This window comes from Symphalangus syndactylus, chromosome 12 (genome assembly GCF_028878055.3).
Source record: "Symphalangus syndactylus isolate Jambi chromosome 12, NHGRI_mSymSyn1-v2.1_pri, whole genome shotgun sequence".
Lineage (NCBI taxonomy): Eukaryota > Metazoa > Chordata > Mammalia > Primates > Hylobatidae > Symphalangus > Symphalangus syndactylus.
This window is the reverse complement of record NC_072441.2, coordinates 78986022-79002027: the sequence shown is the minus strand read 5'-3', so window position 1 is coordinate 79002027 and position 16006 is coordinate 78986022. Positions and strand designations below refer to the sequence as shown.

General features: G+C 41.3%; 1 protein-coding gene across 3 annotated transcripts in view; it reads left to right on the top strand.

The window, feature by feature from the left end:
* Positions 1 to 2464: 2464 nt before the first annotated feature.
* The window catches only part of CTSS (cathepsin S), a 34948-nt gene continuing 21406 nt past the window's right edge, over positions 2465 to 16006 (top strand). Inside the window, exons 1-4 of one of the 3 annotated variants that reach the window (XM_063626145.1) lie at positions 2465 to 2751; positions 3676 to 3802; positions 11181 to 11303; positions 14026 to 14175. In XM_063626145.1, the coding sequence (XP_063482215.1) occupies positions 3677 to 3802; positions 11181 to 11303; positions 14026 to 14175 (399 nt within the window). In that variant the 5' untranslated portion in view covers positions 2465 to 2751; position 3676. The remainder of the gene's footprint in view (positions 2752 to 3675; positions 3803 to 11180; positions 11304 to 14025; positions 14176 to 16006) is intronic. The other 2 variants (XM_063626146.1, XM_063626148.1) reach the window with 2 other exon arrangements.

Genomic DNA, 16006 nt, shown 5'->3' with positions numbered 1-16006 from the left:
AATCCCAGCACTTTAGGAGGCCGAGGTGGGCAGATTGCTTGAGCCCAGGAGTTTGAGGCCAGCCTGGGCAACATGGTGAAACCCCTTATCTACAAAAAACAAAAAACAAAATCAGCCAGCCATGGTGGTGTGCACCTGTAGTCCCAGCCACACCAGAGGCTGAGGCGGGAGGATCACTTGAGCCCAGGAGGTCAAGGCTGCAGTGAGCCATGATTGCATCACTGCACTCCAGCCTGGGTAACAGAATGAAACCCTGTCTCCAAAAGAAAAAAGCAAAAAACTCTAACAGAGTTTACATATGAAATGATAGAATGTCTAGAATTTATTTAGTATAATTCAGGTCGTGGGAGTGGGAATATAAATAAAATAAGATTGGCCAAAACTCTAACAGAGTTTTTCAGGGAACTTGATAAACTGATTCAAAAAATTCATATAGGCCAGGCGCGGTGGCTCACGCTTGTAATTCCAACACTTTGGGAGGCCGAGGTGGGCAGATCACAAGGTCAGGAGATCGAGACCACGGTGAAACCCCGTCTCTACTAGAAAATACAAAAAAATTAGCCAGGCGTGGTGGCAGCCGCCTGTAGTCCCAGCTACTCAGAGAGGCTGAGGCAGGAGAATGGCGTGAACCTGGGAGGCGGAGCTTGCAGTGAGCTGAGATTGCGCCACTGCACTCCAGCCTGGGTGACAGAGCGAGACTCCGTCTCAAAAAAAAAAAAAAAAAAAATTCATATAAAGAAGAGTTAACAAGTACAAAATGCAAAGACAATGTTTAAAAAGAAGAACAAAGATAGGGTGGCCTAGACGACTTGCCTCACCAGACATCGAGACATATTACAAAGCTGTTTGAATTAAAACTGTGTGATACTGAAGTAGCAATAGATAAAAAGAACAGCTTCATGAGCTCAGAAACTGACCTATCTATGTATGAGAATTTGGTGTATGATAGAGGTAGAATCAAAATTGGAAAACAAAGAAAATAAGCTCCCTACCTCATACCATACACAAAACTAAATTCCAGGTGAATTAAACACCTAAAAGCAGTAGCCACAGAAAAGATAAATAAAACACTCTCTGAAAGTATAAAAATAAGATGAGTGTATCTTTATTACATTTGGATGAGGAAAACTTTCTTATACAAAACACAAACAGTATAGATTGATTATATGGAAAAGCTGATTAAAATGTTCTACCTCAACATAAAAAAATTTCATATAGAAAAACTCACTACAAACAAGGCTAAAGGAGAAGTGGAATTTCATAGGCTTATTCAAAGGAAGAAAAAACAAAATAAAAGACAAGTGGAAGTCTAGGGGAAGATGTTTTTAAGGGTATATAACTGTCAAAGATTAGAAGCCAGAATACATTTTTAAAACACATACACCTTGGCTGAGCATAGTGGCTCACACCTGTAATCGAGCACTTTGGGAGGCTGAGGTGGGTGGATCACGAGGTCAAGAGTTCAAGACCAGCCTGGCCAAGATGGTGAAACCCTGTCTCTACTAAAAATACAAAAATTAGCTGGACATGCTGGCAGGTGCCTGTAATCCCAGCTACTTGGGAGTCTGAGGCAGAGAATTGCTTGAACCTGGGAGGCAGATGTTGCAGTGAGTCAAGATCGCACCAATGCACTCCAGCATGGGAGACAAAGCATGACTCCGTCTCGGAAAACACACACACACACACACACACACATACCTCCCACAAATCACTAAGAAAATGCAACAATACAATAGAAAAATGAGCAAAACAGATGAACAGGAAATTCACAGAAAATTCAAACGGTCAATAAATGTGTGAAAAGATCCTCAACCTCATTAGTAATTAGGAAAATGCAAATTTAAAAGATGATAGTTCATCTTGCTCCCACCCCACTCAGGTAACCATTCTCAATTGGATATATTTGAGTGTATCCTTTTTTCCATGAATATACTAACACATACACACACACACACACACACGCATATTACTAAACTATATATATAGTATATATTAATAAAGACATTTTGAGTTGATGAACGAAGGAATGGCTGAGTGAGAACCAGACAATATCAGAACATGAATGAGTTGTGTTAAAAGCAGTAAGACAGGTTTTCCTAGGAAATCATAGAAGGAGCTGGGATTTGGGGAGCTTTATCTTAATCTCTTTATAACTAAATGTTTTCCATGTAAAAGTTGGTGTTTTTAAAATTTAATTTAATTTTTTTGAGATAGGGTCTTGATATGTCATCCAGGCTGAAACACAGTGGCATAATCATGGCTCACTGCAGCCTTGTCCTCCTAGACTCAAGCAATTCTCCCACCTCAGCCTCCCTCTCAGCTGGGACTACAAGCATGCACCACCATGCCCAGCTAATTAAAAAATTTTTTTTGCAGAGACAGGGTCTCACTATATTGCCTAGGCTGGTCGTGAACTCCTGGCCTCAAGTGATCCTCCCACCTCAGCCTCCCAAAGTGCTGGGATTATAGGCATGAGCCACCGGGCTCAGACAAGGGCTCTTCTTGATGGCTTACTGTATCCGCTTTGTCCCCAAGACCATAGGGAAATGACTAGAGGTGACTGTACTAGCTAGATTTTAAACGAAACTGAAATGAAAGTTCACTTCCTCATTATGAGTACCTCATGTGACAAGTTCCAATTTCTTTTAAAGTCAATTGAACTGAAATCTCCTTGTTGCTTTGAAATCTTCTTAGAAGAGAGCCCACTAATTCAAGGACTCTTACTGCGGGAGCACCTGCTGGTTCTATCACGTATGTACTGTTTGTTCTTTTTCTCCCATTTGGTCTTCAAACACTCTGTGTTTGTAACTTGTTCTGCCTGCTAGGTTTTAAATCTTTGGTTTCAGGAAGTAAACTAAAAAATCGTGTCGTTCAATTTGCCTCCTCTCTATTTTTAAAAAGTTAATGTCTGTTTGAGCATCTAAGCATCTAAGTTGAGACTGAAACATGGCTTTCTTTGGAATATAATTTAAAGGTTTGCATGTTGAAAATTCCAGATGTTTTCAATTAAAAAGAAATGGAAAAGAAAGTAGAATCCAGTTTGAGGGAGCTAGTCGCTGAATTTCTGTTGAAGTCTCTTGAATTAAATACAGAAGTGGTATTTTAAAGAGTAGTTAATTGCCTCATTTGAAACAGATGTCTGATCATTAAAAAAATATAAAAAGGAAAATTACCTACCTAAAGATGTGAAAGCAATAGATGAGAATTGTCTTTTAACTATCTGTAAAGACTGGATATTTAAATAGCTCAGTTAAGAAGAGCCCATGTATTCAAAAATTCAGGAGATAAACTGATTTTTCAGAGTTTGTCTCTCTTAAGGATGATTTTTTTTTTTGAGAGAGAGAGAGAGAAAGAGATTTCCTTTGATTAGATTTGTTGGAAAATCCTGGAAAGTCCCTGTTTTCTAACCTTCTAGATGTGTTTGGTTTACCAGATATTGGGAAATTCCTGGAAATCACTTTTTAAAGTGCTACTAAGCATTGGAAGTAGTATTTCAGACATAAATCTGCAGCTGTTCCCTCTGACTATATATCCCAGGAATTTTCCTGTATAATTCTGTTTATAATAGTCTGTCCCTTTGATAGACTTTGCATTGTTATTTACTCTTATGAAATCATGCGGTCACAACATATGCAGCTAATAGCAACACTTCCTATGTTACCTTTCCTTAAACAGAATGAAATGGCTGGTTTGTGTGCTCTTGGTGTGCTCCTCTGCAGTGGCACAGTTGCATAAAGATCCTACCCTGGATCACCACTGGCATCTCTGGAAGAAAACCTATGGCAAACAATACAAGGAAAAGGTAGATTGGATTGCCACTCGAGCGATATGCTTTTAAAGGAGTACTGTTTTCTACCTCTCAAAATTGTGTTCTTACAGGCAGTGTTTTCAGTAAATATTTAGGCTGGGTGTGGTGGCTCACGCCTGTAATCCTAGCCCTTTGGGAGGCCAAGGTGAGCGGATCACCTGAGGTCAGGAGTTCAAGACCAGCCTAGCCAACATGGCGAAACCCCGTCTGTACTAAAAATACAAAAATTAGCTGGATGTGGTGGTGGGCGCCTGTAATCCCAGCTACTCGGGAGGCTGAGGCAAGAGAATCGCTTGAGCCAGGGAGGCGGAGGTTGCAGTGAGCCAAGATTGTGCCATTGCACTCCAACCTGGGTGACAGAGTAAGACTCCATCTCAAAAATAAATAAATAAATAAATATTATGTACTTGTTTCTTGCCAGATACTGTTCTTGGTACCATACAGCAGGAATCAAAACAAAATTCCTGTTATGAAGCTTATATTATAGTAAGAGAGACAGGAAATAAGGAAATAAACAAGCAGATATGTAGTACGCTAGATGGTGATTAGTGTTGTAGATAAAAGTAATGGAAGGCATGGACAGTAGGAAGGGCCCTGGGTGGTGGTGGTGGTAAGAAGTCTATCTATATGACAGGAGGGTTAGGGAAGCCCTCACGGATAAGGGTGCCATTTGAGCAGAGAATTGATGGAAGCCAGGGAGCAAGCAAAATACATAATAGAGTGAAGGTCTCAGGCCAAGGGCAAATGAGCACAAGCTCCTGAGGAAGGGCCACATTTGGGATGGCCGAGGAGCAAAAAGGCATTATTACCCACATAGTGTGGCCAGATATTGTTTCTTGACTATCACTTCCCATTTTGGGCTTTTGTTTTTATTTCAAAGCACACTTGCTGATAAGACCTTAACCCTACTGCTTTAAATAACTAAGTCCTGGCCGGGCACGGTGGCCCACGCTTGTAATCCCAGCACTTTGGGAGGCCAAGGCAGGCAGATCACGAGGTCAGGAGATCGAGACCACGGTGAAACCCCGTCTCTACTAAAAAAAATACAAAAAATTAGCCGGGCGTGGTGGCGGGCGCCTGTAGTCCCAGCTACTCGGAGAGGCTGAGGCAGGAGAATGGCGTGAACCCGGGAGGCGGAGCTTGCAGTGAGCCAAGATTGCGCCACTGCACTCCAGCCTGGGCGACAGAGCGAGACTCCGTCTCAAAAAAAAAAAAAAAAACTAAGTCCTGTAACTATGTAATACTTCTGTTTGTAAGCTAGCATCATATATTTATTTATTTGACATATTATTTTGTATAAAAATGACACTCTTAGGTCATACACTCTTAAGTTTTATTTTTATTTATTTATAATTAAATAATAATTGTGTATATTTATGGAGTACAATGTGATGTTATGATACAAATATACATTGCAGAATGATTAAATTAGACTAATTAACATATTCAGCACCTCACATACTTATCCTTTCATTGTGATAAGAACATTTAAAATCTACCCTTTCAGTAATTTTGACATATAAAATACATTATTATTATTATCCGTAGTCACCATGCTATGCAATAGATTGCTAGAATGTATTCTTCTTGTCAAATGAAACTCTGTACTCTTTGCCTAACATCTCCCCTCTCCCTGTCTACCCTCCTCCCAGCCTCTGCTAACCACCATTCTACTCTCCACTTTTATGAGTTCAACTGTTTTAGATTCCACATGTAAATGAGATTATGCAGTATTTGTCTTTCTGTGCCTGGCTTATTTCACTTAGCATAACGTTCTCTAGACCCATCCATGTTGTTGAAAATGACAGAATTTCCTTTTTTTTTTTAAGGCTAAATAGTATTCCATTATGTATGGAATACAATACATACCACACTTCTTTATCCATTCTTTTTTTTTTTTTTTTTTGAGACGGAGTCTCGTTCTGTTGCCCAGGCTGGAGTGCAGTGGCGCAATCTCGGCTCACTGCAAGCTCCGCCTCCCGGGTTCACGCCATTCTCCTGCCTCAGCCTCTCCGAGTAGCTGGGACTACAGGCGCCCGCCACCACACCCGGCTAATTTTTTTTTGTATTTTTAGTAGAGACGGGGTTTCACCGTGGTCTCGATCTCCTGACCTCGTGATCCGCCCGCCTCGGCCTCCCAAAGTGCTGGGATTACAAGCGTGAGCCACCTTGCCCAGCCAAGGTTATTTTCTTGATAGTTTCTTTGAGTTCCTTCTATATTTGGGATATTAGCCCCTTATCAAATGTATGATTTGCAAATATTTTCTCCCAATCTATGAGTTATCCTTTCACTCTGTTAATTGTTTCCTTTATTGTACAAAAGCTTTTTAGTTTGATGGAGTCCCGTTTGTCTATTTTTGCTATTGTTGCCTGTTCTTTAGGGGTCATATTCAAAAAACCATTGTCCGGACCAATGTTGTGGAGTTTTCCCCTATACTTTCTTATAGTAGTTGTATAGTTTCAGTCCTTATGTTTATGCTTGAATTCACTTTGAGTTGATTATTGTATATGGGGTGACATAAGGGTTCAATTTCATTTTTCCGCATTTGGATAGCCAGTTTTCCTGATACTATTTATTAAACAGACTATCCTTTCCCCACTGTGTGTTCTTGGCACCTTTGCTGAAAATTGATTGACCATAAAGTTGCAGGTTATTTCTGGGCTCTATATCCTATTCCATTGGTAAACATGTCTGTTTCTATGCCACTACTATGCTGTTTAAATTACTATAGTTTTGTAATATATTTTGAAACCAGGCATTTTGTAGTACCTCCAGCTTTGTTCCTCTTGCTAAAGATTACTTTGACTATTTAAGGACTTTTGTAGTTCCACATGAATATGAGGATTGTTTTTTCTACTTCTGTGAAGAATAACATTAGAATTTTGATAGAAATTGCACTGAATTTCTAGTTTGCTTTGGATAGTATGAACATTTTAGCAATATTAATTCTTCCAATCCATAAGCATGGAATATCTTCCCATTTATTTATTTTATCTTAAATTTCTTTCTTTCTTTTTTCTTTTTTCTTTTTTTTGAGACGGAATTTTGCTTTTGTTGCCCAGGCTGGGGTGCAGTGGTGCATCCTCGGCTCACCGCCACGTCTGCTTCCGGGGTTCAAGCAATTATCCTGCCTCAGCCTCCCGAGTAGCTGGGATTACAGGCATGTGCCACCACGCCTGGCTAATTTTGTATTTTTAGTAGAGGCAGAGTTTTTCCATGTTGGTCAGGCTGGACTCAAACTCCTGACCCCAGGTGATCTGCTTGCCTCAGCCTCCCAAAGTGCTGGGATTACAGGTGTGAGCCACTACGCCTGGCCTATTTTGTCTTCAGTTTCTTTTATCAATGTTTTATAGTTTTCAGCATATAACTTTTCAACTCCTTGGTTAAATTAACTCCTAAATATTTTTAAATGCTGTTGTAAATAGAATTGTTTTCCTAATTTCTTTTTCAAATAGTTGTTAGTGTATAAAAATACTACTGACTTTTGTATGTTGACTTTGCATCTTACAACTTTACTGAATTCATATATCAGTTCTAATAGTTTTTTGATGGAATCTTTCTTTTCTCTCTCTCTCTTTTTTTTTTGAGGCAGATTCTTGCTCTGTTGCCCAGGCTGGAGTGCAGTCGTGCAATCTCAGCTCACTGCAACCTCCGCCTCCCAGGTTCAAGCAATTCTCCTGCCTCAGCCTCCTGAGTAGCTGGGACATGCCACCACACCCAGCTAATTTTTGTATTTTTAGTAGAGACGGGGTTTCACCATGTTGGTCAGGCTGGTCTCGAAATTCTGACCTCGCGATCCACCCATCTTGGCCTCCCAAAGTGCTGAGATTACAGGCATAAGCCGCCTTGCGCAACCTTCTTTTTTTTTTTTTGAAATGAGATCTTGCTCTGTCACCCAGGTTGGAGTGAAGTGGGATGATCATAGCTTACTGCAGCCTCAAACTCCAGCTCAAGTGATTCTCTTGCCTCAGCCTTCCAAGTAACTGGGACTATAGGCACATGCCACCATACCTAGCTAATTTCTATTTTTGTTTTTTGTAGAGATGGGGTCTTGCCATGTTGTCCAGGCTGGTGTTGAACTCCTAGATTCACACAATCCTCCCACCTCAACCTCCCAAAGTACAGGCATGAGCCACCACACCTGGCCAAGACTTTCTATATGATCATGTCATCAACAAACAAACGCAATTTCACTTCTTCCTTCTCTTATTTGGAGGTCTTGTATTTATTTTTCTTTCCTAATTGCTCTGGCTAGAATTTTCAGCACTATATTGACTAGAAATGGTGAGAGTGGGTACCCTCATCTTTTTCTGATCTTAGCAGAATGGCCTTTAAATTTTCACCCAATTGAGTATGGTGTTAGCTGTAGTCTTGCCATATATGGCCTATTTGTGTTAAGGAACATTCCTTCTACATGTAATTTGTTGAGAATGTTTGTTATGAAAGGATGTTGAATTCTGTCAAATGCTTTTCCTGCATCTATTTAAATGATCATATGGTTTCCTTGGTGGTGATGAATTTCACCCTCACCCACACCCTTTATGAACAGGTTCCTCATTTCAAGATTGACTGGAGTTAGATGTGCAATTAGCACCACTATCTGGTTAAATGAATGCTATCCCTCTGTTTAATAATTCCAATCCCTCAGGAGGAATGAACCTGACTTTGTTTTTGTTTTGTTTTTTTTTTTTTTTGAGACAGAGTCTCGCTCTGTCGCCCAGGCTGGAGTGCAGTGGCGCAATCTCGGCTCACTGCAAGCTCTGCCTCCCGGGTTCACGCCACTCTCCTGACTCAGCCTCTCCGAGTAGCTGGGACTACAGGCGCCCGCCACACGCCCGGCTAATTTTTTGTATTTTTTTTTAGTGGAGACGGGGTTTCACCGTGGTCTGGATCTCCTGACCTCGTGATCCGCCCGCCTCGGCCTCCCAAAGTGCTGGGATTACAAGCGTGAGCCACCGCGCCCGGCCGAACCTGACTTTTGATTCGTATCCTACCTTTATAATTGATTTCAAAGTGCACTTTTCTTTTTTTCCTTTCTTGTACTTAGTTAGATTTGTTTGCCTTTATACCATTGTTTCTCATCTTGTGGTTTGGAAGTAAGCCCATCATGCATGCCCATTATGTCCATTACTGGGGTAACAGTAAAACCTTGCTCTAAGGGAAAGAAAACTGAATCCAGACTTGCTACCCAGTGCCTCTGGGCCTGGGCTCACCCGCTCAATGAAATGAGGCAGAACAGAGTTGTTGCTGACTGCTCCCTAGGGTTCTAGCTTATTGGAAACTCTGGCTTCAGCTACTCTAGGAGGCACCATCCACCTTGCCTTCTACATCATTTTATTCTATGTAAATGAATCTCCTGAAGGACAAGAAAATCGTCGGTCAGCATGTAAATTCACTCTGAATAAAATTAAAATAATAGAATCAAAAATGAATTTTCAAAAGACTATATATAAAGGAATAATATGCACACTAATGGACAAGAAATAAATTAGAAATCTTGAAAATAAAAAATATTGTCATTGCAATAAAAATCAAAAGTATTTCCAGACTGGAAAGAGTTGGATAGAATCAGTAATCTGAAAGATAGTATTGAGGGATTCACTCAGAATACAGCACCTAGAAATAAAAAGAAAAATATATGAAAACGCAAGTAAGAGAAATGAAAGAGAGTTTGAGGCTCCAAAATACTTCGGATAGGAGTTTCTGAAGAAGAGAATTAGGTGGAATGGTGGAGAAGCAATATCTGTGGAGACACTGATTGAGAATTTTCCAGATATGAGAAAAGGTCCTGAGTCCTCCAATCAAAAGCACACAGCTGAAGGTAAATAAAGAAACCTACACCCAGATACATGTAACGAAGTTGTAAAACATCAAAAAGAAAGAGCAGGCCGGGCGCGGTGGCTCACGCTTGTAATCCCAGCACTTTGGGAGGCCGAGGCGGGCGGATCACGAGGTCAGGAGATCGAGACCACGGTGAAACCCCGTCTCTACTAAAAATACAAAAAATTAGCCGGGCGCGGTGGTGGGCGCCTGTAGTCCCAGCTACTCGGAGAGGCTGAGTCAGGAGAATGGCGTGAACCCGGGAGGCGGAGCTTGCAGTGAGCCGAGATTGCGCCACTGCACTCTAGCCTGGGCGACAGAGCGAGACTCCGTCTCAAAAAAAAAAAAAAAAAAAGAAAGAGCAAATCATGACTGGGTGCATGGTTCATGCCTGTAATCCCAGCACTTTGGGAGGCCAAGGGGAAAGGATCCTTTAAGGCCAGGAATTTGAGACCAGCCTGGGCAACATAGGGAGATCCTGTCTCTACAAAAAAAAAAAAAAAATTAAAAATAAGCTGGTTGTGGTGGTGCAGGCTTGCAGTCCTAGCTACTCGGGCAGCTGAGATGGGAGGATAGTTTGAGCCCAAGAGTTTGAGGCTGTAGTGAGCTGTGATCATAACACTGCACTCCAGCCTGGGCAACAGAGCAAGACCCTGTCTGAAAAAAAAAAAAATGCTGGGCGCAGTGGCTCACACTTACAATCGCAGGACTTTGGGAGGCTGATAGGGGAGGATTGCTTGAGCCCAAGAATTCAATATGAGCCTGCAACATAGGGAGACCCAGTCTCTACCAAAACAAACAAACAAACAAACAAACAAACAAACTGGCTGCAGTGGCACACACCCAGTGATCCCAGCTATGCAGGAGGCTGAGGTGTGAAGATTTTTGGGTCCCAGGAGGTCAAGGCTACGGTGAGCAGTAATCAGGCCACTTCACTGCACTCCATCCAGCCTGAGTGACAGAGCAAGACTCTGTCAAAATAATAATAATAATATAATAATAAATTGTAAAAAGAGAAGGACATTCATGTTTATCATAAGATAATATTAAACCATCAAAGCAGTTAAGAGCAAGAATTAAGATTAATATGTGAAGTTAGCAGTTCTATTGGATATATTTATGTATTTGCATGCTCTCAGGCAGATCCACATTTGGTAGAAAGCTTCAAAAATGCTATTTTTGGGTGGGTGCAGTGGCTCACACCTTTAATCTCAGTACTTTGGGAGGCCGAGGCAGGCGGATCCCCTGAGGTCAAGAGTTTGAGACCAGCCTGGCCAACATGACGAAACCCCACCGTCTCTACTAAAAATACAAAAATTAGCTGGGCGTGGTGGCACATGTCTGTAATCCCAGATACTCAGAAGGTTGAGGCAGGAGAATCACTTGAACCTGGGAATTGGAGGTTGAAGTGAGCTGAGATCGTGCCACTGGACTCCAGCTTGGGTGACAGAGTGAGACTCCATCTCAAAAAAAAAAAAATGCCATTTTCATCATCAAACACTTATTTGTCCAGGATGCAGTATGACTATGTTCTCCTTCATTATGTTTTAGAATGAAGAAGCAGTACGACGTCTCATCTGGGAAAAGAATCTAAAGTTTGTGATGCTTCACAACCTGGAGCATTCAATGGGAATGCACTCATACGATCTGGGCATGAACCACCTGGGAGACATGGTAGGTACATTACAAGGAATCCCACTTTCATGTCTGGGTAAATATCATTTCCTTTCTGTCTCCCCAAAAGCAATTTGAAGGTAAACAACAATAACAAAGGAAGGTAAACAACAATAACAAAGGAATGTATAGTACGAAGTTGGAAAACAGTAGAATTTAAGGACATAAGAACTTGTACAGAAATTTCTTACTTCGTTCTATTTTGACTACTTTCTTTCTTTAACAAATCACTTCTTTAGAGGAAATTTTAAACTCACAGAATACCATTTTTTTTTTTAATAAACTCTAAAAGGTATCACCTAATGACTATTGACAGGCTTTTATAGCAAGTTGCCATACTTACTTAAGTCTAGATTGACAATTTAGTATGATCCATCTGCTTTCTTGATGGGAGCTTGTGGGTATTTAATATCACAAATAATCCCCTATTGGTTTTCAGATTCTGTTCTGTCCTACAAAACTTTACCACTGTTGCCAAAGTGAAGAAGGGAACGCCCTAGGTAGACTAAATTCCTTCTTAAATGCAGGAATCTCTTTTGTAATTCTTTCTCACATGGGAAACCAGTTTAGTCCACTTTTTAGGCAGCCCTTTTATAAAATTCTGCCTTGCTTTGAAACAAAAATCTGCCTCCCTGTAACTTCTAGTTTTTACCATTCTGTTTTCCTCCTTCCCCATGAGGGTGCCTAACTGGGATGATAGTGCCAAGTGTGAAACTAAACAAACCCAGATAATTCACCCCACCAGATCCTAATGGAACCTGTGTTGGTCACAACTATTACTGGTTTTTCTCAGTTTTTTTATTCCATGGCAGTTTTTAAATATATTCACAGTTACAGTTATTAGGATATTAGAAAGTAGGATAGGCCGGGCACAGTGGCTCATGCCTGTAACCCCAGCACTTTGGGAGGCCGAGGTGGGCAGATCACCTGAGGTCGGGAGTTTGAGACTAGCCTGACCAACATAGAGAAATCCTGTCTCTACTAAAAATACAAAATTAGCTGGGCGTGGTGGTGCATGTCTGTAATCTCAGCTACTTGGGAGGCTGAGGCAGGAGAATCGCTTGAACCCAGGAGGCAGAGATTGCAGTGAGCCGAGGTCACGCCATTGCACTCCAGCCTGGGCAACAAGAGTGAAAGTCCATCTCAAAAAAAAAAAAAAAAAGAAAAGAAAGAAGGATATAAGTGAAAGAGATATATAGTCATGTGTCATATGCATTTTGGCCACTGATGGACCGCATATACCATGGTGGTCCTTTAAGATTATGATGGAGCTGAAAAGTTCCTCTTGCCTAGCTAGTGATGTTGTAGCCACCATAACAATGTAGCACAACACACTACTCACTTGTCTGTGGTGATGCTGCTGTAAACAAACCTACTGCTCTGCCAGTGGTATAAAAGTATAGCACATAAAATTTTGTACAGTACAAAATGCTTAATAATAATGACTATGTTACTGGTTTATGTATTTACTATACTATACTATACTATACTTTTAATTGTTATTTTAGAGTGTACTCCTACTTATACTTTTAAAAAGTTAACTGTAAAACAGCCTCAGGCAGGTCCTTCAGGAGGTATCCTGTAGAAAACATTGTTATCAGAGGAGATGACAGCTCCATACATGTTGTTGCCCCTGAAGACCTTCCAGTGGGACAAGAGGTGGAGCCGGAATGCAATGATACTGATGATCCTGATCTTGTACAGGCCTAGGCTAATGTGTGTGTGTGTGTTTGCATTTTCGTTTTTAACAAAAAAGTGTAAAAACTTTTAAAAAATTAAAAATAGAAAAAGCTTATAGAAGAAGGCGATAAAGAAGAAAATATTTTCGTACAGCTATACAATGTGTTTGTATTTTAAGGGGTTACTATAAGAGACAAAACATTAAAAAAATAAAAGTTTATTAAGTAAAAAAGTTGCATTAAACTAAGGTTAATTTATTATTGAAGAAAGAAAAATGTTTCAACAAATTTAGTGTAGCCTAAGTGCACCGTGTTTATAAAGTCTACGGTAATGTCCTGGGCCTTCACATTCATTCACTCTCTACTCACTCATTGACTCACCCAGAGCAACTCCAGGCCTTTCATAGTAAATGAAGTATATAGAAGTACCATTTTTACTTTTTTTTTTTTTTTTGAGATGGAGTCTCACTCTGTCGCACAGGCTGGAGTGCAGTGGCATGATCTCAGTTCACTGCAACCTCCACCTCCCAGGCTCAAGTGATTCTCCTGCCTTAGCCTACCAAATAGCTGGAATTATAGGCATGCACCACCACGCCCAGCTAATTTTTGTATTTTTAGTAGAGATGGGGTTTCACCACGTTGGCCAGGCTGGTCTCGAACTCGTGACCTCAGGTGATTTACCCGGCTCGGCCTCCCAAAGTGCTGGGATTGCAGGCGTGAGCCACCATGCCCAGCCCCCATTTTTACTTTTTATACTGTATTTTCACTGTACCTTTTCTATGTTTAGATATATTTAGATACACAAGTACTTCATATTGTTCTACAATTGCCTACAACCTCCAGTACAGTACCATGCCATGCAGGTTTGTAGTTTAGGAGCAATGGGCCCTACCATACAGCCTAGGTATGTAGGAGCCAATACGCTCTAGGTTTGTGTAAGTACACACTATGGTGTTTGCACAATGACAAAATCACCTAATGATGCATTTCTCAGAACATATTCCAGTCATTAAACGATGCCTGACTGTATATTTGCTTTGTAGACCAGTGAAGAAGTGATGTCTTTGATGAGTTCCCTGAGAGTTCCCAGCCAGTGGCAGAGAAATATCACATATAAGTCAAACCCTAATCGGATATTGCCTGATTCTGTGGACTGGAGAGAGAAAGGGTGTGTTACTGAAGTGAAATATCAAGTGAGTATTACCACCCCAAGCCTCTGAACCCTAGGTAGAGCTCTTTAAGTGCTTAGTCTAGCTACAGAATTTGACAGTGAATCTTACAGTCCCACGTGTTACTTTCTAATTATTTTTGTTATTCTTGTCTTCCCAACTAAATTATAAGTCCTTAAGGGCAAGGATCACATATTATATTTTATTTATACAGTTGGCCCTCCATATCCACAGGTCCCACATCTGCAGATTCCACCAACCGTGGATCCAAAATATCCAGAAAAAAATGAAAATAAAAAATAGGCCAGGCGCTCACGCCTATAATACCACTACTTTGGGAGGCTGAGGCGGGCGGATCACCTGAGGCCAGGAGTTCCAGACCAGCCTGGCCAACATGATGAAACCTCGTCTCTACTAAAAATACAAAAATTAACTGGGCCTGGTGGCACACGCCTGTAATCCCAGTTACTCAGGAGAGTGAGGCAGGAGAATCACTTGAACCCGGGAGGCAGAGGTTGCAGTGAGCTGAGATCACACCACTGCACTCCAGCCTGAGCTACAGAGCGAGACTCCATCTCAAAAAAAAAAAAAAAAAAAAGTAAGTAAAGTATAAGGGAGGGCCGGGCGTAGTGGCTCATGCCTGTAATCCCGGCACTTTTCCAGGTCAAGGGAGGCAGATCACTTGAGGTCAGGAGTTTGAGACCAGCTTGGCCAACATGGTGAAGTTCCATCTCTACTGAAATTACAAAAATTAGCCTGGCATGGTGGTGGGCGCCTGTAACCCCAGCTACTCGGGAGGGTGAGGCAGGAGAATCACTTAAACCTGGAAGGCAGAGGTTGCAGTGAGCTGAGATCTTGCCACTGCACTCCAGCCTGGGCGATAGAGTGAGACCCTGTCTTAAAAAAAAAAAAAAAAAAAAAAGCGCATAGGAGGATGTGTAGGTTATATGCAAATACTCAGTCATTTATAAAGGAACTTGAACATTCTTGACTTTGGTATGCTCAGAGGTCCTGGAACCAATCCCTTGTGGATACTGAGGGACAACTGGATTCTCCACAGTGGTTTTTGTTTTGTTTTGTTTTGTTTTGTTTGACACAGGGTCTCCCTCTGTTGCCCAGGCTGGACTGCAGTGGTGCGATCTGGGCTCACTGCAACCTCTGCCTCTTGGGCTCAAGTGATCCTCCCATCTCAGCCTACGTAGTGACTACAGGCACACACCACCACTTTTTTTTTTCTTTGTATTTTTAGCAGAGATGGGTTTTGTCATGTTGCCCAAGCTGGTCTCAAGCTCCTGAGGTCAAGTGATCCTCCCACCTCCACCTCCCAAAGTGCTGGGATTATAGGCATGAGCCCTCGTGTTCAGTCCCCACAGTGCTTTTCTAAGTGATCACAGAGCCACCTACTTAGACAAACACTGAACTAAGCAAATAGGTGTTTAACACAGACTTTTATTGCTCACGCTGCGCATTGACCGCACTGGACTCTCCAATAAGCCAATTGCTTGAGAAGCAGTGTTGCGTGAGAGAGCCCTGGTGATCAGGAAGTTTCTCCATTTCACTTGTGAATTTCAAAGTTGAAGGAGAAGAAAGAACTAGAGCTAGAGTGGTCTATAAATTGAGCCACTCAAGTTAATTCATGGCCAGTCTTGCATCGTTAGAATATGAAATATGTGCCTTGTAAAATTATTGTTCCTATGCTGTTGTATTTTCCTTTAGTTTGCTTGTTTTAAAAAATTGCAAAAATCCTAAATCAGTTAGAGGTAAAACACATGTATCCCCGTAGAGGTCAGGGTAAGTGAGAGGAATCAAAGCATTCTGAGCAGCTACCCCAGCTTGTGATCGATGAAGACAGTAA